The sequence below is a fragment of the Sander lucioperca genome, chromosome 7 (assembly GCF_008315115.2).
Source record: "Sander lucioperca isolate FBNREF2018 chromosome 7, SLUC_FBN_1.2, whole genome shotgun sequence".
NCBI classification, from domain to species: Eukaryota; Metazoa; Chordata; class Actinopteri; order Perciformes; family Percidae; genus Sander; species Sander lucioperca.
This window is the reverse complement of record NC_050179.1, coordinates 42,684,963-42,707,114: the sequence shown is the minus strand read 5'-3', so window position 1 is coordinate 42,707,114 and position 22,152 is coordinate 42,684,963. Positions and strand designations below refer to the sequence as shown.

The window sequence follows — 22,152 nt, the reverse complement described above, 5'->3', positions numbered from 1 at the left end:
CTGTCAATCCCTGCTCATCCCATCTCTATTCAACAACCCCCCCCTCTCTCTCTCTCTCTCTCTCTCTCTCTCTCTCTCTCTCTCTCTCTCTCTCTCTCTCTCTCTTTTCCTCCTTCTGTTTCTCTCCTCTCCTCCTCCGTTCCACTCTGCTCCTGCCAGGAAGATGATGGTGATGATGATAATGATGTGACACTGTGGCCAGCCAATGAGCAAGCAAGGAGGGAGTGGAAGGGGTGTGTTCAGAGGCTGAGCTTGCATCTGATCGATGCTGAGGAGACTGAGGAGAAAGACGGGGAAGAGAGGGAGGTAGAGGAGGGTGGGGGAGGCCTTGTCCGAGCTGAGAAGCGGCAACACTGGCATAATAAAAGAGGAGAAGAGGAGGAGGAGGAAGAGGAGGAGGCACGGAGGAAGCTGTTGCCTGTCAAAGGGGAATCAACCTGTGCTGTCATGGACAAATATCGACCAAAGAGACCAACCACCCTGGCTCTGTTCCCACAGCTGCCACAAGCCGGCACCCAGGTATGGAGGCTGGGAGTATCCCCTGTTTTTAAAATGCGCCGGGTAGATTTCTTACAGTGTGTATGTTTGTTTGATTATGGGTCATCTTGTGTATAGAATGAAGCAACAGTGGCATCAAACTGAATAAATGGGTGTAGGCTTTACGAATAGCCAATGTATGTTTATCTATGTATATCTGTTCCTCTATTTGTGTGTGTGTGTGTGTGTGTGTGTGTGTGTGTGTGTGTGTGTGTGTGTTTTTCCTGGGAGGATCCTGTCTTCAGAATGAGACAGCATTGGCTAACTGTGTTTGTGTGTGTGTGTGTGTGTGTGTGTGTGTGTGTGTGTGTGTGTGTGTGTGTGTGTGTGCGTGCGTGCGTGCGTGCGTGTGTGCAGGCAGTGGGTCAGTTCTGAAAATGGTTCAGCTGTAGCTGTATGTTGCTGTGCTTCACTAAATAGGTTCCTGTTTTGTTTATTGGTGGCAATATTCTTGGCAAATATAATGTATTTAGCATATCAGTATTCATAAGTCAATCTATATCATGTAGCCAACTTGTTTTTTTCCTAGTAGACCCACAGTAGGTGCACAGCTAGGGGTTCAGTGACTTGCTCAAGGACACTTTGATAGGACATAACTAGCGGTTGTAGGATTGACCCTGATTGCGCTGTTAAAACAAAAGCTTCCAAGCTGTTCTGCCATCTTGTGAAATGTATGTAACTGTATTTAAGATAGTTCAGCTGCCTGTAGCAGTATCTTCTAATACAGAACAAGAGGATAATAAAAAGCCAAGCCAAAAGAGGAATATTTCTATAAAAACAAGTCTAGAAGATTATCGTGAAGTAGCTAGCTCTGGCTCCTGAGGCAGTTTTCAATAATGAGTGGTCTCTGGGGGAAACTAGCAGTAGGCTAGTGAGTAGCACTCACTCTGCAGTAGTATGCTTGTGTATCCCTTTAAGTCAGTTGAAACCTGTTTACTGTGTAAGGACAGATCAGAGTAGAGTAATTTCACCCTAACCTGGGTTTCCCTTCAGCATCAACATCCAAATCACTCAATATAGAGAGGAGGTTTCTTAGTTCCCATTGGAACATCAAATAAAATCACAGCATTGTTACCTCCACCAAGGAGGTCATGTTTTCGGCTCGGTTTGTGTGTTTGTTTGCCTGTCAGCAGAATTACAGAAAAACTTCTGGCCCGATATTCATTAAACTTGCTGAAAGCTATAGCATGGGCCAAGGAAGAAACCATTACATTTTGGAGCAGAGGGCAGACACCGAAATTATTTTTCACTTTCGTTAACATTGCAAGATAGGGCATTTGTGCCGCATTCATGTGGTGTCGGAATAATTGCAAAAAATTGTTCCCGATCATATTTCCTGGCTGAACTGACCTGTTTTCTTTGCTCTTTGTTGTCACACAAATACTGGAAACAGCTATCAATGTGTTGTTTAAAAACTGAGCAATAAAATACAACATATCTTCTTTGTCCATGTTGTTTCTACATTGCGATTTAATGCTCATGAACACACCAAACTCGGCGGCTGTGGCTCAGGTGTAGAGCGGTCGCCAATCGGAAGGTTGGTGGTTCGATCCCTGGCCCTGCAGTCCCATGTCGAAGTGTCCTTGGCCAAGACATTGAATCCAGAATTACTCCCAATGCTGCGTGATCGGAGTGTGAATGCGTGTGAATGTTAATCTGATGAGCAGGTGGCACCTTGTACAACAGCCTCGGCCACCAGTGTATGAATGTGTGTGCAGGGTGAATGGTTCCTATTCTATGTAAGTAGTCGTTAAGACTAGAAAAGTGCTATATAAATACAGTTAATTTACATTTACCAAAGTCGGGGAAATTGGACCATCCGAGGATCAAGATTATATTACTGCAATGCCTTTTTTGTGTTTCTTTTGAGGCACGAGTGTCTGCTTTACAAGCGCCGGAGGGCATACACGCTCTCGCAGGTAAACTCTGCTCGTGAAGTGGATTTCTGCTAGTTTGAATGAAACTGACTTTTTACATTTTGGGGACGAAAACCAAGGGAGGCACTGGCCCTCCTATGATTGGTCACTTTCAAGGCAATGTTACTCACAGACCTCCTTAGTTTACCTTGATTGACGTTATAGTTCAGGAAGCACGGAGTGCAAATAAGTGTTTTTCTGTCTTTATTAACAATGTGGCACAAGACAGCACCGTAAATGAAGGACTGAGTGTCTCTCATCCATGGGTATGGGATATTGGGTATTGGGATATGTGCGATGCTTTTGAAATGTTTGTAAATCCTTGACAATGTACATTATTATCACCCTGTACACCCTTATCTCTAACATTAGAGCTAGCCTTAGCTAACATGGCTGTTGTTAGCCTGGCCAGCAAGTTTAACTTAGTAGTATAACGCGATCACACATACAACTACATCATACACCATGTCATGAAATATTTCTGTTTCTGGATTAATCAGACTGGCCAACCAGCCATATAATTCCTATAATGCTAAGGCTAATGTTAGCTCTAATGTTAGTGGTAACGTATGGGACGGGTACATACATCAGCAAGAATTTACAGACATTTCAAAAGCGTTGCACATATTCCAACAACAGAACGGATAAGAGACACTTATACAGTCCTTTATTTACGATGTATCTTGCACTACGTCGTTTACAAAGACAGAAAAACACTTCTTTGGTCGGGAAACCAACTCCGGGCTTCCTGAACTATAACTGTCAATCAAGGTAAACTAAGGAGGTGTGTGTGGGTGAGTTTGCCTTGAAAGTGACCAATCATGGGAGGGCCAGTGCCTCCTTGTTTTCCGCCCCCAAAATGTAAAAACTCAACTGCATTCAAGTGAGCAGAAATCCACTGGCTGCTCTGTGCACGTGCTGCTTAGTTTTATATGCGCAGGTGCCATTCTTTCCCTCTCCCTATGTTTTTTTCACGCTTGCAGCTTCCTGTATAACTCTCCATTGTTAAATTGGTGCGCGAAGATTAACTGTGCATGTGAAATTATATAATTTGCTCGTGAACATGTTTTATCGCGTTTCTTGGCTCTGATTGGTTGTTAAACATTACATCTTATAGAAATATAAATATTACAAGAGAACAGAATTACATATGCTTAAAACACACTGTAATGTCAGATGAAAATATAGACCAGCTACAGATGTGAAAAGCAAATCATTCTCTGTGAAGAGGAAGTCTGTAGTAGTTGGCTGCTTCTTATAGGTTAACAGTAATATATAGATCACCTATAGAAGTCATCAGTAATTATCTAACTGTAAAAGATCATTCAACAGTCAATGATCCACTGTAACCTGACAGAGTAGGAAGACAATGTGCTGACAGGCAGATATAGAAGGTTATTATGTCTTCAGCACAATCATTCCATGAGCTGAATATTGAGAGTACGTTCTGTCTTTAATACAGCAGCACTGTAAAGAACCAGGACCTGGTCTCAGTGGATTAAAGGCACATTTAAAGATATTCAACGATCAAAGGATTTCAGTTTATTAGGTGTGATAGATTATTGGCTTGATTCCTGGGCCTAATTTAGCTTTAGTACTACTACTGACAAAATTCAGATTGAACTTCAGTTTTGGATTTTAATTTAAGGCGTGATTAAATCAGTGCTGTTGTGATAATATACAATTGTTCTTGCATTTTATTTTTTATTGATCATTTTTGTGCCACATTTTTTTTTTTTTAAGATTTTTTTATGGGCATTTCCACCTTTAATGATATGACAGCTCAGACATGAAAGTAGGAGAGAGAGGGGGAAGACATCGGACTTGAACCCTGGACCTTCTGCATCAAGGAATAAACCTCTGTATATGTACCAACTGAGCTAACCGGCCACATGCCACATTTTTAAAGAACTGCCAGAAATGGCTCCTGTAGGAGGGACCAATGCAGGGATTGAATACCCAGACACTGTAGGTTCAGTAATGCTGGCTACACACTGGCTGCGTGGCGTGAGCGTAGCGTTTCTGTTTCCCATTGATAAAATGCACTCAAGCAGTAGTATACTTCATGTTAAACATAAATATATTCTGATTTGATTACAGCAAAGGCAACGTCGGCAGTATTGATGGCAAAATAGGCTACAGAATATTTCGTTCTGTATTGACAGGTGCAATATTTGAAAATCGATTATTATTTTTTTTTAATTACATTTATATCTGCATTTATGTCAAAACCTAGAGACTTTCAAACATCAAAATGTCATTTATCAAATGTGTTTTTGTCAAAATTACATATAAACATCTTTTCGTATTCTATTTTGCCTGGAAACGCTTCCAACACGCTTGCGTGTCCCATGAAAAATAGGCGTCGGTCCTATTTCTACCATGCACGTGTTTTCGGCGCGACTCGAGCCGCACCTGAGACATGCATGTCACGCAGGCAGTGTGCAAGCTCTAACCTGTTAACATGGGAGCCAAAATAAAAACGGACACACCACGCAGCTGACACGCTCACGCCACGCAAACAGTGTGTAGCCGGCCTAACAGTAATGTAGGACAGATGCCACATGAAGGACTTCTCTCAGACTGTGGAAAAGATAAGGAGACGATAAAGTTACCACAACTCAAAATTCCCACGGAGCAGCAAACGTTCTACCTCCCGTTTCAGATTCTAATGAAGTATTGTCCTGTCCTCAACATGAATCTTATTGGTTTTGACACTTGCTGTCTCAGTTCTTAAAGATATTATATTTAATATTTCCGCATTAAAATGTCTAAAAACGACTATACCTGTATTATTTATATTTGTTGAGTTGTGTACTTACATTATCCCAAATGTTTTACAGCAATGTTCAAACCCAGAGAAATCTGTAATTTGAATGTTGAACTGGCAATGGTATCATATAACCTTTGACCCCTATAGTTGCTCCAAGTTCCAGCAAAACACGGTAAATTCCCAGAAACGCTTGATGATATGTTAGAGAGTAATTGTAAATCATACAATGTCACAGAATTATACTCAACAGAAATACAGCAGTTTTTCTGCCACACAATTGTTTCATTTATTACATGCCACTTTGCCAAACAGTTATTCAGTAAAGACCTGATTTGTTGATATGAAATACCAATATCGATTCAGCTTACTACGATGTGCTACAATGACAAGTGGCTCATGCTAATGCTTAGTGTCTAAACTTACAGTAACGTTATTACAACATTCAACACGCTCATAAAGTTATTTTTACTATCATTGTTTTGACCATGATTAACAGCGCTGGGCTACCCCACGAGTAAAATTGCCACATACGTTAGCTCCAGTATATCCAGCTTACTACAATGTGCTACGATGAATGAAGTGGTTCATGCTAATGCTTGGTGGAAAAACCGTATGGCAACATTCTCATTACAATAACGTTTAACATGCTCATAAAGTTATTTTAGTATGATTGTTTTGACCACGGTTAACAGTGCTGGGCTACCCCACGATTAAAGTTTTAGTGCATAACTTTTTGATATTAATAAACGTTACATTCAAGCCTGTCAGACTATGTGATAGAACCCAGACGCAGACTGCAGACAGTTCGAAGTTTAACACAGTTTATTGATGATTTAGACAAAATAACAGGATGGACTGGTGGGATAAACCTCTCAGGCGACAGAGCAGTATGTGGACTCGGGCAGAGAGACGAAGCATGCAGGACTGGTGAAGGCAGGTGGAGATTGGCGTCAGCAGGCAGGTTGAGAGACTGTAGAGCAGAGTGGTTCTCCTTCGAAGCACAAAAAACAGCATACAGGTTACAGGCAAAGCAGCAGACAAAAAGTACCGCGACAGATACAAAACTGGACGTTCACCTACGTGACTAGACTTAACTATCCGGCGCCGAGCAGAGAGCAGCCACAGCTTAAGAAGCTGCGCTGATGAACCACGGAAAACAGGTGGTTGATTATCGATTGCCTGCAGCTGCGAGTCATCCCGGTGTTACACCGAAATCTGTGACCCATCGAGATCGGTGTCCCCCTACCTCAACCTGAACCAAACCCCTGTCCCTAACCTTAACCACGGAAGGGGGCGCTACGCTTTTAACAGGAGGGACACAGATCACGACGGGTCACAGATTTCGGTGCAACACCGGGAGTGGCCAGTCACACCCACTGCACTGAGAGAGGAGAAAGAGCGAGCAAAGGAGAGGGAGAGGAAAAGAGAGAGAGAGAAAACTCCAGGGAAGCCCAGCTTGTCACTTCCCCACTAGCGGATTCGTGACAAAGCCATTGTCAAATGAGTTGCTACAAAGCTAATTAAGACTATCAGCTCCACACAACTCTCTCTGTATTTGTCAGTATGGCTATGTTCAGAAACTGGTGTCGTCCGGTGACTTTCTCGCGCAGAAACTCGAGTGAAGATAATGACCTCTTCTGAAGAATCCATCATGTTTTTTAATCCTCCGTGTCCTCCTTGGCTACTAGCAACTGCGTGGAGGAGGGGTGGGGGCGCGTGCAGACAGTTTTGTTGTCATTACTTAGAATTCCTCATGGGGGCGACAGAAACTATGCACTATAGCTTTGAAATTTGCCAAACGTTAGCTACAGTAACGTTAGCTTTATGGGTAGTTGACTAATCTACTGCTAAGTTAGCCAGCTAGCGCACTTCCCGCCGCTAAGAGCCTTCGCCGGGAAGAGAGCGGACAGCCCAGGGAACACAGACACAGTTAACGTTAGCCCTCAGCCAGCGACTACAGCAACCCAAACCAAGCCAGCACCCCAGTGTCAGTTGCTAACGCGCTAACAGCAATAACAGTTTGACAAACTTTGGTGATTGGCCAGGGAGGTCCGCTGGTTGGTTTTAGCTGGCTAATGTTAGCTTCCTTGCTCGCTGTCCACTCAGCTACCACCACAAATAGAATCTATCTAATTATGCTATAACTAATACTGCGGCTGTTTCATTACAACGACATGACATAACATGAATAACTGTTACTAAATGTAACATGAATAAAACTTTAATACATTAACTCGTCCGTAAACAGATACATTTTCATCGGCAATGGTGGTTGTTGATGAATGAAGACAACAACTCCCATATTGAAAAAGCCAGACCAGGATAATACTGAAATATAAAAATGTTATTGAATCAGTTCATTAACATTATTGATCAAGTCCTCAGTCCATGTGTCATCAGACACAATGCAACTATTACAGTAAAGTATTAAACCAGCTGTATGGTGATTAGCAGTGTGATTGGCTGCTGTGATCTGTCCTGGACTCACCAAGTCCATTTAACTTAATAACATCACTGGAATTGCCTGGATGATGTGTGAACTAGGATCCTGTGATCCACCTAAACTCTATGGTATAGACTGATGTATAACAGCACCTTGACCATAAGGTATATATGGTACCTGGACCCATTATTATGGATTAAACAAACGTGTTATACAGTAGCATGCTAATTAGTAAAATAATTCACCCATCTTTATTCTTGTCCAAAGTTGTCTTACCTCTATGTGGTAAAGCAGCTGTATATGCAGACTCATTTTAGCAATAGTGCATTCACATGCTGAAATCTGAGATATGAACATTGTGCACTGACTTTGCTTTGCTGTGGAAAATTCAAACCCTGGTGACACACTAAAAAAAAACCCGATATGATGAAAAGGATGATGTGAATTTGACAGATCCATGCATCACCCTCACAATGTTGTCTGAGTCTTTTTGATATATGCCCTATTCCTTATGTCTTCAGTGTGCATGGGGGTTTTAAAGGCATGTGGTGAGGACGAGGAGTAGGGTGCTACAGCTGATGGAGCACAGGGTTGAGGCCCAGGAAGGGAACCACTTTGAAATAAGTATTCAAACAATAAATAGAGCAGCACTCTGTAGCATCTGGGCGACTGGCTGCCTCCACACTGTTTACTGCTGTTAACAGAGCAAGAGAGGGGGTAGTTGATTCTGCATCACAGGCAGTCATTGATCTGTTATGTCTGCCTGAAAGTCATTTCAAATTCACTTTGAATGGGTGTCTGTGTGCATGCATGCATGCGTGTAGTCTTTACGAATAGCCAATGTATGTTTCTCTATGTATATCTATTCCTCTATTTGTGTGTGTGTGTGTGTGTGTGTGTGTGTGTGTGTGTGTGTGTGTGTGTGTGTGTGTGTGTGTGTGTGTGTGCATGATCAAAGATCAGTAATTGCAGGTTTGGTTTTGTTACAGCCAGTATTTTACCTTTTCATTAAATGTTTTCAGATCAGTTCAAGTTCATATTTCCATTGGCAGAGCATTCCAATAATGTATTTCTTTTACTAAAAAAGATGACTGACCGAAAGTAGTTTTGTGCTGTGCCACCCTGCAGCCATTTGCTGATCCTCTAGTGGCTTTTCTACTGGAATTTGTTTTACCTCCAGAGGAAAGGTGAGAGGATCACCAAAATCTTTAGAATGTATTCATTAGGGACCTTGACTATATGAAGCAAATTCTATGGCAATCTATCCAATCATTTTCAAAATATTTCACTTTGAACCACAAATGTCAACTTTATGGTGACGCAAGAGGAAAAGTCAGGGTATCACCAAAGTCATAAGGATTTGTCCTCTGGGGACAATTTCATGACAATCCAGCAAAAAGTTGTTGAGATATTTCAGTCTCGACCAAGCGGCAATTTCTGGGCTTAAAAGTGTAGCCCATAGAAATCAAATGATGTGTAGCCAATCGGAAGTGCCTTAAATCTGCATTCTATGATTCTTGATTGCATAGAAGTCTATGAGAAAACGACCCTACTTCTCACTTAAATTTATTACCTCAGTAAACATTTTCCTAACAAGTTTATTTATTTTATTTCATTTATTTATTTAATTTGTAAAGACAATGCACATTAATCAACATTTCTTTAAATGTGCCAGTGTCAGCCAGCCGGCTAATTTTCAACTGTAGTCCTTTGGCAAGATGTTTTGAGACCTTGGTCTCAATAGCTAGTTAACAGTCTTCTTCAATACAGCATGATGTTCATTTTATAAATTATTGTCCCATTTATTTTAAAATTGATGATAAAGCAGAGGATGCTTTAGGGCAGGGCTACACACCGACCTCGACCATCAATCATAAAGGAGGCTTAGCATTGCTAACCATGGCACCGTGTACATTGAAATAGCCATGAACTTGTTTGAAGGTGTTGTCCATGTTTTCAACTTAAAAATTTGACCCTCTTACTGTATGTTTTCACTTCATGAAAGTTAAAGCTATAGTGCGTAGTTTCTGTCGCCCAGATGAGGAATTCTAAGTAATGACAACAACGCAAAATGCGATTATATTCTGGTTAAGACAATAGCCTAGTTTCTCAAACGCCATGTAAACACCTTACCCCGGTTAAAATTGGAGTTCTTATAACCCGGTTAGCAGACCTAGATAACTCCTTTAGTAACCGGGGTAATCGTGCATATACCTTAACCGGGGTAGAATCGGGCTATGAGCATGCACTTTGTATGTTGCCCCTCCCCACTCCGCTGCTATGGTTTTTGACCCGGGAACAATCCATCAGCGCTGTGAGTGGAGATACAACCCGTTGCTATGATACAACAAAACAGCGTTGCCCGAAACAGAGAGCCAGCAGCAGCAAAGAGCCTACGATGAATTGACTAAATGTACAGCACTGAAAAGTCAACCATTTTCTCCCAACTTTCCAAGTTGTTGTAATTTTGACAAAGGTCAACCAGAAGAAAAAGCCTTTTTCTGACCAGTTGTACATGGCAGAGTGCCTCCTACTGTACCGGAAGTAGAGTTACTCCCGTCATTTTTCCCATTCTTCCCGCTCATGTATACGGTGAGAACTGGCCTAACCTGGTTATTCACTTAACCGGATTACCCCGGTTACTACAGGGCATGTAAACACACTGACTGTCGGCGCATCCACATGACGCAAGCCTTCGGTGATCGGTCGAGTAAATGAAACAGAGAGCGTAGAAATTCCTACTCCTAATACGTTACAAAACCCATTGCTAACCTGTTCAAGAGCAGTAAGGCAGCATCAATGTCTGACCTCAGTCCCTTTTCTTTTTTCAGCACTCTCCAACTAGGAAAAGCCACATCAATGGTTATCTGTGTTCGTCGTCTTGGCTTGAATGTAACGGACGTTCATTAATGTAAAATATTAACATAAATATTATAGCTTTAATTAGAACATTTTAGATGCCTAAAAATGTCTTGTTAAGCGTCTGGTAACACCTTGCCAACCGAGGCTAGCTAGCTAGCTAGCACTAGTGTTAGCTTGTAATTTAAGGGAAATTAGTCTGCTGATTTTCATACAGCTTTGTATACTGCTGTATGCAGATGAACAGTGCCAGTGTGTGGCGGTCCTCCATTTATTATTATTATTATTATTTTATAATAATAATAATAATAATAATGTTTTTTTCTACGGTTTGGACCAAACTGGTGTACCGGCCGATCAACCAACAGGTTGATATTGCCTTCATTAGAGGCATACCGCTATCATGGCTTAAAAAAAGAATGTTCGTTTTCTGACAAGTCAAGCTAGACGTTAACCTTTAACATGACAGATATTGTATAGCTCAGGATACATCGGGATAGTTTAGCTTTATAATTTAATCTGTCTCTCTCTCTGTATTGTTCTTTCTCTGACTCTTTGTGTCTCTCCATTTTCTCCACCATAGAACTCTCTCTAATCCCTTTCTTAGTTTTAATGTAAGAGCTTCCTATCTTTGTGCCTCATTATCAACTCTCTTTCTGTCTCAGTTTATTTAAATTGACAAGGCCACTCATTCATACTGCTTCATTGACCTGATATGTTGATTCTTTTACTTCAAGTTTCCTCAACTGCATTCTTACGTCACATCAGAACATTGAAATCAGCACATGCTGTTGCTGTAACGTCAGTCTAAAGGAAGATGTCATCAGAGAGAGAGGGATGTGCTCAGCACATCAAGATATACTTTGATTCTCCCTCTCCCTCTCTCTCTCCCTCTCTCTCTCTCTCTCTCTCTCTCTCTCTCTCTCTCTCTCTCACACACGCACTCACGCACACACACACACACACACACACACACACACACACACACACAGACACACTCTGAGTAACCGTAGCAACAGAATGGGGTGTGCAACAGGGAAAGCAGATGCATGATGGGATGTCAGTAAGTAGTGAGTCAGTGTTCTACGTGGTTCTCATGACGTCAAAGCTGAACCGTTGCATACTTCCTACAATATTAGACAGACAGATAGATAGATAATGTAGAATACATTTAAAGACAAATGCAGCAGAAACAGGAACAGAAACATAAGAAAAGCCATAGTGTATGTAATAGGTATCGATATGAATACCCTCTTTGTCAACAACCATAGCAAAATACTACAGTAATATTAATGTTAGTATTAAATAGTATTATATTAATGATTCCATTATTTTCTGCCTCTATATAAAAGTCTTTATTATTCTGGTGGAACATCAGTTTCCCTGCAGGTACTGAGACAATGTGACTTGGATGACCAACGATGAAAAGCACATCCCTTCTGCTCCATGTGAATCAGTTTTGCTATTGTGTGTGTGTGTGTGTGTGTGTGTGTGTGTTCTTGTTTAACTACATTTGTGGGGTCCAAAAACCGGGAATACAGTATACTTGTGGGGTACGACCAGCTTTGTGGGGCCAAAATGCTGAACCCCACAAGTTTAAAGGGCTGTTTGAGGGTTAAGACTTGGTTTTAGGATTAGGGTTAGAATTAGGTTATGGTTAGGGTGAGGGTAAGGGTAAGGGTTAAGGTTAGGCATTTAGTTGTGATGGTTAAGGTTAGGGTAAGGGGCTAGGAAATGCATTATGTCAATGATGGGTCCCCACAAAGATAGTGAAACGCACTATGTGTGTGTGTGTGTGTGTGTGTGTGTGTGTGTGTGCGTGTTTGTGTTTTGTGTGTGTGTTATTAACCCAATTGTGTTGGTTTTTGCTCTTACACTGCTGCTCTGTTTCATTACTTCTATCCAGGACTCCATCAACAACAACTCTTTAGGCAAGAAGGACAGCTGGAAGGACTCCCGCTCCTCCTCCCCACATATTACAGGTACTAGTGCAGTGCCCGTTTATTCACAAAAAAATAACAAAATAAAATATGATGCCTGATTATTCATTAAACTTTCCAGCATCAAAGTTGAAAGCTCCGCTTTTAACATATGTTAAGTAAATGTAAGTACATTAACATTGCAGAATGCAGGACTTGTATTGTGCAGTATTAACAGTTTTACTACGAATAGTTAATGGTTTTATTTCAGAAAAAAAAGTTTTTTTAAGTAATTCGTCTTCCACTGGCAATACTAACGTTCCCAGTTAGAGAGAGAGTAAAAAGTAAAGCAAGACGCTGTTTGGTTGTTTGAATGTTTTGCTCAGACAGAAAATCATTAATTTACAATGAAAGAATAAGTTACAGATGCATCGTTGCATTTCAAGTGTTGCATACGGTAACTTAGCCTACTTTGGATGTCTCGTGAGCTAAACCGGAGGACAAGGGAAAAGAAAATAGTAGGCCAACACAAACACGGAGTAAAAGGAATAAAACCTCTGCCCTAAATGGAAGGGGGGCGTAATTTAATGTTGGCTACTGACGTACAACCACGGTGTGCAATCTAAAGTTATTTGATGAATGAAATAAACATATTACATACCTGAGGGCCAATTCAGGGACGTTTTTGAATCATTTACAATCCCGTAATTGTGACCGAGTGTGACTAGCGTTATTGACGTCGTCTTTCACTTTTCTATGATGGCCCTGCCCCAGTATCAATCATAACAGGTAACTTCTAAAATAACATTAAAATACAATTAGGCCTATATAAAGAAATCTCCTGCTTCCTTTTACCTGGCTCAAAAGGCTAGATACGCTAACACAGGCTTTCCGGTGTTACAAAGAAATCTGTGACCTGTCAGAATGTGTTACTGTAGCGCCGTCTACCTGCCGCAAATCATTCTGTGACTTTGCGGGAAAAATCGGACCAGGGCAGAGGCCTTACTAAAAACTATATTAAAAATGGCGTTCTTTTCACTGTTAGTCTCGTTTGCTGTTATAGGTCATTTAAGATCATTGTATGAAAAATGAAACATTAAAAAGTCACATATAGTCACTTAAATCTCGCCAAAACCAAAAACTGATTTCCCTTAAGATTTAACGCCAGACATAATGCTAATAGCTTAGTGTCAAGATCCCACAGTCTTTCCATTCTTCCTGCTGATTCCTCACATCTGTATCCACTTTTGTCTTCATTAAAGCTCAGTTTTTCAGGTCGGCAGCTTATATATATATATTTTACCCTGTTGGTAGTGAATATCACCAGACAGCAGCTTTTAGGCATTTTTAGGTGTTGTTTCCTAGCAGACGAAATTGACGAGGAGGCACCTTCACCCAATACAAGTCAATGGGGAGTGAAGAGTTGTTTTCCACTCTGTTGGGCGTGGCTTTCAGAGTATGACGCGAGGCGCTGTCTCTATGGACCATATAAAACTAGCTCCCAACTCTGAAGCTCTGCAGACTGTAGAGAGGTCACAGAGGGGTGAGTGGATGTGGCTTAGCCCCGCTTCCCAGCACTACCCATGTTGATACTTTTTACACAAAGGCATTTTCTTAGGCACATCCAACAGCATTATACGAATATGCACAATTTTAACAGCACTACATTCAACCAGCCAACTTATGCACGTTTACACAGCATTACGTTCACACTAGTCTATATCCACGACGTTCAACTTCCGGGATTGTTCAGGTGCCGCAGGAAACTTAGCCGGATGTCTTTCATTTGGGCCAGATGTCTGTTATCTTCCGCTTTCTTTGTGTTGGCATTTTAAACTCCGGTGGATTTATGAGGACTATGGTTAACTGCTCCTCAGATCTCTGCAGGGTAAATTTCAGACAGCTAGCTAGACTATCTGTCCAACGACTAAAACAACTTTTGAACGTAGTTCCTCCCCGAGGCTATTTTGCAGAGGTGCCATTGCTCTGTGCAGCGCAGTGGAGGAAGGTCTGTCAAAGCGAGACTACGCTCCCACACAACAGCCATTTTTACTGTAGTATCATTTCATCACTTTCACTTAAAGCCAAAGAATAGAACAACTTTTAGAAAGCTTTCTAACAGTCATGTTGGCACATTTTAGTATGGCAACACTATGTAAAATAATTGCTTTCTTGGCAGCAAACTCAGCAGTAAGATTTGTGTAATTCGTCTTGGATGCAACATCCTTTTCAATAGGTAGAACAGTGAGCCAACAGTTCCTGTCCTGAGACTTTAAAAAGCTGCGCTCTCCCGATGCCAGAATCACCAGGATGGCCAGATCAATTCTGAGCACAAACTCACATTTGGGAAATGGTTGTTCAAAGCTTTTGAGGAAACTGGGGTTTGAATTTCTCAGTGGTGGAATGTAACTCAGTACATTTACTCATGTACTTCACTTAAGTACAGTTTTGAGGTGCTTGTACTTTACTTTGGTATTTCCATTTTATTTTACTTTCTACTTCTTTACTGCACTACAATGTGGAGGCCAATATTGTAACATAAACTGCACTACATTTATTTGAAAGCTGTAGTTACTAGTTACTTTGCAGATTTTGAATAATTAATACATAATATAAATCAACTAATAAATTATACCAGCAACATACAAAGTAATTAAAGGTAGCCCCACCTTTACCAGCTGCAACATTACAGTAAAGTGATGACAGTGCCAGAGTGATAACAGATCAATATTATTAAAAATATTCAAAATGATCATGTGGATTTTTCCTCAGCTCCTGTAACTCTTATTTATCCAGGATAAACTGCTTACTGTAGGCTACTTTGGTAATCCCTCTGTATACATCTGGTTGCCTAATACATAATCTGATCCTTTGTTTGTTTTCACGTGTGTGCGTGTGCGTGTGCGTGTGTGTGTGTGTGTGTGTGTGTGTGTGTGTGTGTGTGTGTGTGTGTTAGGGGATATAGCACCAGCAGATATCCAACCAAAAGCAGAGGACAAAGTTCGGCACAACACGCGCCGCCCGGCACCAAAACCACCCACAGCCAATGGAGCAAACAGCAGAGCCAACACTCAGGCTGCTGCCACCACCGCAGATCGCGCTCGACTGCGGGAAAGACAAGTGTCAGGGGCCATGCACACGCAGTCCTCGGGCACACCAAGGACACCAAGGAGTCAAAGGAGAGGAGGAGGAAGAGGAGCGCCGGCGATGAGAGAGAGGGCCCTGGGGGACATCAGAGGAAAGGATGGCATGACTGCAGGGAAGGAAGAGAGAAGAGGAGGAAGACTGTGTGAGGAGTCCAAGGGGAAGGAGAAGGAGAAAAATACACATCAAAGGCAAAGAGAAACAAATGGACTGAAAAGCCGGGGGTCTGATGGGAAAGGGAAAGTAGGTGCCAAAGGGGTTAACAGAGGAGGGGCATTCAAGCCAAATAACATACTATCTAACCAGGAAGTTTATCTGCCAGCCATGGTGGTCCCACGCACGCCTGTAGCACCAAGAAACCAGGACAAGACCCAAGACCAAGGTAATGAACCCACCTTTAGAGCGCAGGGTGGTGGGTGTTTTTTGCCAAAGGGAGTGTAGTCTGACATAGAGTAATTTTTTTTCTTCACACCCTGTATTTATTTTCTTTGCCATCTTCCATTGTGAGATTTATTATTTAAAAAGGAGAGATCAAAACAATTACATCAACAAGATAGCATTCAGATGCCTTTATTATCATCATGACAACTACAGTAAAGTCAAATGTGTAAAGTAGATCATAAGGTAGAGCCCCACCCCAACACTTTCTGGCACAATCTAAGTAACAACTCTTTCATTTACATTCAGAACAAGGAAATTATAGAGTGCTTAATTACCAAAGGAATTGTATTGAAATAACATAGTTATATAGCATATATAGCTATATGGAGAGACAAAAATGTTTGCATGTTTAGGTGACCTGCTATGCACTGACTTAAACACTTTCTAGACTATTGGAATTAACTATTTGGAAGAGTACCAATTGAATACTGTCCTCATTTCACTTGAAATTAATACCAAATGACTCAGTCCTTTGCAGGAGCATTCTTCTAAAATTACAGTTCATTTTTAGCAAAGTATAAGGAACAATGTGACCTGTAAAATGAAAGGAAATAAAGTAGTGTATTTGGTATAGTGTCTTATAGTCTCGCTTTGCCAGACTATCCACACGCTGCGGAGTGGAGGAGGGTCTGGCTAATCCACACAGCATTCCGGGATGGGAGAAAAACGTGCTCTGGTTTATTTGCATTTCTTTAAACCAATCACAATTGTCTTGGGGCGGTGCTAAGCGCCGGACGGAGCCGCTGCAAAATAGTCGTGCGAGAGAAAACTCAGATTGTACAGATAGTCTAGCTAGCTGTCTCATTTTACCCTGCAGAGATCTGAGGAGCAGTTAACCATAGTCCTCATAAATCCACCAGAGTTTAAAATTCCAACAAAAAAGAAAGCAGAAGGAAACAAAAATTGGCGAAAAGACATGCATCTGGTGGATTTTTCCTGCGGCACAGGAGCAATCCCAGAGGTGGAACGTCAAGGATATAGACTAAATGTCTTATGGTCTAAAACTGTTTTAGTTTCATTTACACCCTCACAAGGATGACATTCTGATGAAAACACTGGCTACTTTTGATAAATGGTAGCTATGGGGATATGGAATAGCAGCACAAAATACTCATTAATGGTAGTTTTATTATAAAACAAGAAACCACTTTAAAGAGTGCAAACCTCAGAGTAGGTGACAGATTAGTTATGTAAGTGTACCCAAATATGAAAGGGTCAGGGGGTTTAGTAAGTTTAGTAAGTTATTCCTTATGATGAAATAATTAAAACCAACTTAGGTTATTCCTCCTCCTTAATCATTACACAACCTAATTATGACTAATCTGTCATTTGGGTTTAAAGCTGCATAAGCCTCTTTTTTTTTATTGTTGGCACATTGATGGCAGCAGAACATGCTGAAAACTTAACAATGACATTATTGTCTTGTAAAGTTGTTATGTGGAGTGTTTTAGCAAGAAATGTACACATCCACATCCTGACACAGAGCAACATTGGCATATTTTTGGAAAGTTTGTGTCCACCTGATGAATGTAAGTCCAATATACGCTTTCCTTTTATTTTTGTTGTTGTTTTTAATCTTCACCAACTCCTTAGGGACATATGTGGCACTTTAGCTGGTACATGTGACACTATGTTCATCAGCTAGTCTCTAACTTTGTGTTTTTTGCTGCCTGCTGCTGAAAATGGGATTGATGACAGAGTGCAGTTATGTACGGTGGCTGACCAGGGCAAACACACTACAACGGCCCAAAACACTTACATTGGAGGAAATGTGCTGCTTATACAGAAACGACGCACAGTAAAAATCACCCAAACTCCCAAAACACATGCCACAGCAAAACACTGCAAGTACAGAAACGATGTAAAGTAACAGAGTATGCAAGTGCGAGTTTCGCTCTTCTTAACTCCAGCGGTGTCGCTCTGCTTCTAATCGCCTACTGCATTAATGGGGTTGACTTTATAGCTCCTATACATTAATGTAATCCTCAACACTGTAGTCAATCCACTTTATGCAGTGATGTCTTTGCTGCTGCTGCTTATAGTATATAGCCATAATCTATTGCTGACCTCATATCGCCCTATAGGTGTATTAATGCCTGTTTGTCTGCCCCCCCAGTCCCATCCGGCCAAGTTTGTAATAGATTTATGACTTTTTTTGAATTTCGTTTCTAAGTGTTTGATATGTACTTGCTGTCGTGTTTTCTAAAAAAAAAAATATGAGTGCGTAAGACAAACCATTAACTCCAGGGTTAGTTACTCCTGTAGTCAAGTCCACCTTTGTCGCGTCCAAGACAAGTCCAAGACCAGGACTAGTCGAGACCGAGTCAAGACCGAGTCCAAAAAAGTTCGAGTCCAAGTCAAGACCGAGTCCAAATGAAAGACAATCAATACCGAGACAGAAAAAAAGATTCCTCTTTAAGACCACTCACTTACCTGTTCATAATTTATGTGATGAGAGAGACAGTAGATCTTCTACTTTAAGATGATAATTTTGCTTTATTATTTGTAATAATCAAAAAGCAGGTGCAGAGTAACACACTATGGGATCAAATTAGGCTATATTTATTTAATATAAAATTTAATTATTTAACCTTTTATAACCTTTAATTATAAAATGGAAACGTTCCCATTCTTGAACTTATTACTTGTCTTGAAGAATTCATAGTACAAATTGCTCACTGATATTGTCTGTGGCCAAAATAAAAATGATTGATACCTGATGATTGAGGTAGCCTGCTGTATATGATGCAGCCAGGAGCATACCAGGCGACCAATCTCGATGCCCGTTTTAGATGGATTTTGAATTAAACTGTTTTCTGAACGAGGGTGCTTCATCAACGGTTTTGTTTTGAAGGAGGAAGTTACTTTAGAACAAAAGCATATAATGCTGGACTCGGTCGAGACCAACTAGAATATTTGGCGAGTCCAATGGTCGAGTCCGAGACAAGTCAGAGTCCAAATACCAACGAGTCCAAGACGAGTCCGAGACAACAGAAAATCTATTCTATGGTGCACTGCATGTCCCAACCTGGTCAGTCAAACATATTGTAAACATATAATATACCGACATACAATAATACAAAATACCACACTTTCCTTGCATATTTGCTATCTAGACATAGATAGCCCAGGTAAGCCAACTTATATTCAGACACACTTTCCAACAGCTGACCATATCGGCCTAATGTTAGGGCTGTCCACACCAAAAACGATAACCATAACGACAAAGATGTGAGTAAATAAAGTAAAAAGTGAATAAATTCTATGATTCTCTCACACATATCGTATGGCTTAACCACATGGTCCCAAGCTCACCAGACATCAGTTAAGACCATAGAGTGTCTTTATAATCGAGCCTTGAAAGTCCTGGACAAGAAGAGAATAAAGTACCATCACTGCCAAATTCTAAGCAAACATAAGATTTTAAGTTTTGCTAATGTTATCTCCCTGCATTTTGTTAAAATGGTCTTTAAATGCCTAAATAATGCTGCTTCCCCACCCCTTTGCAAAACAATAAGACAGCAAAGTGGTACCAGATCCACCACCCGAGCAGCGTTAAAAGGCAATTGTAGTATCCCTTTCCATAGAACATCATTTGCCCAAACTGCCTTTTCGGTAAAAGGAGCACAATTATGGAACTCTCTGCCAGATCACTTGAAATGTATCCCAACATTAGCCACCTTCAAAAAAAATACCAAATTGTGGCTAATTCGGGAACAACCTTGCTCTCATATTTAGTTTTTACACTGTGCTCTCTCTGTATACTTTCTTTCCTTTTTCATTTCATTCCATTTTATTTCATCTTTGTCTTATATTTAATAATGTAAATCTGTATTTTTATTTTTAAGTGTCGTGAATTAGCTTCGGCTAAAAACACTATGATACATATGACTGTTGAAGCTTATCTATGTTTTTTGTATCTGTCCCTATCTAAATAAACCTTTAATAATAATAGCATCTAAACTGATGAACGATGAGTGGCACCAAGCACGTACATAATACACCAATACGGATTTAAGATTACAGGAATGTCACTAGTAATATTCTATATATTCATGAACTGGGGTACATTTCATGAACCTAAACAAATAGGGTTATTGTCTACTGGCAGATATCCTGTATTTGCAGCATGTTTCTCCTAATGGAAGGGTTTTGGGGCTGTTTGGCCACCATAAGTTTGGGCCTGAAAACCAAAATGATGATCCCAAACTGACTAAAATGCTTTGTAGAGCTGAGGGCACCTGCAGAGATTGTAATAATTCTCTTTGAATTTTCCACTACTAGAGACTCCCTTATTATAAATAGTCTTTTAAACCGTGGTTAATATAAACAAAGAAAAATGTGATAATTTTATTAATATTTTTAATAATTGGGACAGCTTTAAAAATCTAGTGGTTGCATATGGCACTTTTCCATTACATGGTACCTGCTCGACTCACCTCGACTCTACTCGCCTTTTTTGGTTTTCCATTACGAAAAAAAGTACCTGGTACCTGCTAACAGGTACTTTTTTTAGTACCTCCTCAGTCGAGGTTCCAAGCGAGCTGAGGCGAGCCGAAAAGGTGACGTGAAAGCGACAGACGGGGGTGTCCTGAACAAACCCGCTATTTTTAAACAGTTTAGCCAGCTGTGTTTTTTTTTGCTGCCTCCAGCTTCATTTGAAACAAAATGTGTCTTCTGGCAACAACAACAACACACCTTCCACGTTCTGTGTGTGTGTGTGTGTGTGTGTGTGTGTGTGTGTGTGTGTGTGTCGCGTTAGGTCACGGCAGTTTACTGCGGCACGCTTGTTTTACAGTTCTGCGGAGGATCCAGGCAGAGCTTTCACCGTAGCCTACGTACACACACACACATGCTGGCTCAACGCACACACCAGCGCACAAGTATAAACATCAGGCCACATATTACATAGGCTACAGCGAAAGCTCTGCGTGGAGCCTCCACAGAACTGTAAAACAAGCTCAAGTGGCCTGATGTTTATACTTGTGCGCTGGTTTGTGCGTCGAGCCGGTAAGACGACCAGCCACGCTGAGGCGGTACTAAAATCTGCAATGGAAAACGGACGCACAGTGTGTTGAGTCGAGTCGAGGAGAGTCGAGCAGGTACCATGTAATGGAAAAACGCCAATAGACACAAACAGACAGACAGGACTTAATATTAGTATTAACGTTGATTACAACCACGGTCTTTGACTACTGGCCATACAGCACCTTTATCTTAACCTGAGGGGCTAAGTGCCTTGCCAAATAAAGACACTGATGAGTGCTGTGAAAGTATTCTGCTAAATAGTACTAGTTTGCTACAACAATCTAATCATATGTATTAAGAAGTTTAAGGTGCAGTATTTTACATATGTGAAGTGGTTCATAAAAAACTTTCTCCGCATTTTATTCCCAAAACAGTTTGCAAGCAGTTCACAAATGACTGTTGTTATATCTAACCAGTGTCCATAATTTGTGTTCTTAGGCCAAAACCATGACAGGACCCAAGACAACCCCACTATCCTCTCCCGGTCCAGCAGCGAGGGGGGGTCAAACAGAATGTCACTAAGCTCAGACACAGAGGCCCCCCCACCAGGGCCCCTGCATCCCTCTCTATCCCACCGAACCAACCCTGACATTAGAGAAGAAGAGGGGGAGGGAACTCCGACTCCCTCTGTGAACGTCCAGAACGGTCCAACCCACTGCCTTGCAGGTAATGAAAAAACAGAGATGGACTCTACTAAGTCAAAGGTCCATGCAGGGGGAGAAAAAGGTGACAATAACATTGAGGTGAATAGCACCGACTCTGTCACTCAGGGAGATCGTGCGGCTGCTCAGACTGTACCAAAGAGTGAAGCTACAGCAGGGTTAAATTATGACTCTGTTAAGTACACTCTGGTGGTCGATGAACACGCTCAATTGGAGTTGGTCAGCCTCAAGGACTGCTTGCACGGTTACAACGAGCACAATGATGACAGCGATGCAGAGACGGTCTATCAGTCAGCCAATGAGGAGGAAGACCCAGAGTATGAGGAGGAGAGAAAGGGGAGAGAGGAAGCAAGGAAACAAGGTAATCATACAGATTACTTTTTAACATGGCTGAGCTCACTTCTGTCACAAAGCAGTATCATGAGTTGGT

General features: G+C 41.2%; 1 protein-coding gene across 2 annotated transcripts in view; it reads left to right on the top strand.

The window, feature by feature from the left end:
- Positions 1-99: 99 nt before the first annotated feature.
- The window catches only part of LOC116048652 (C-Jun-amino-terminal kinase-interacting protein 1-like), a 38,160-nt gene continuing 16,107 nt past the window's right edge, over positions 100-22,152 (top strand). For both annotated transcript variants that reach the window (XM_036003255.1, XM_031297831.2), the window contains exons 1-4: positions 100-519; positions 12,435-12,510; positions 15,404-15,973; positions 21,499-22,083. In XM_036003255.1, the coding sequence (XP_035859148.1) occupies positions 448-519; positions 12,435-12,510; positions 15,404-15,973; positions 21,499-22,083 (1,303 nt within the window). In that variant the 5' untranslated portion in view covers positions 100-447. The remainder of the gene's footprint in view (positions 520-12,434; positions 12,511-15,403; positions 15,974-21,498; positions 22,084-22,152) is intronic.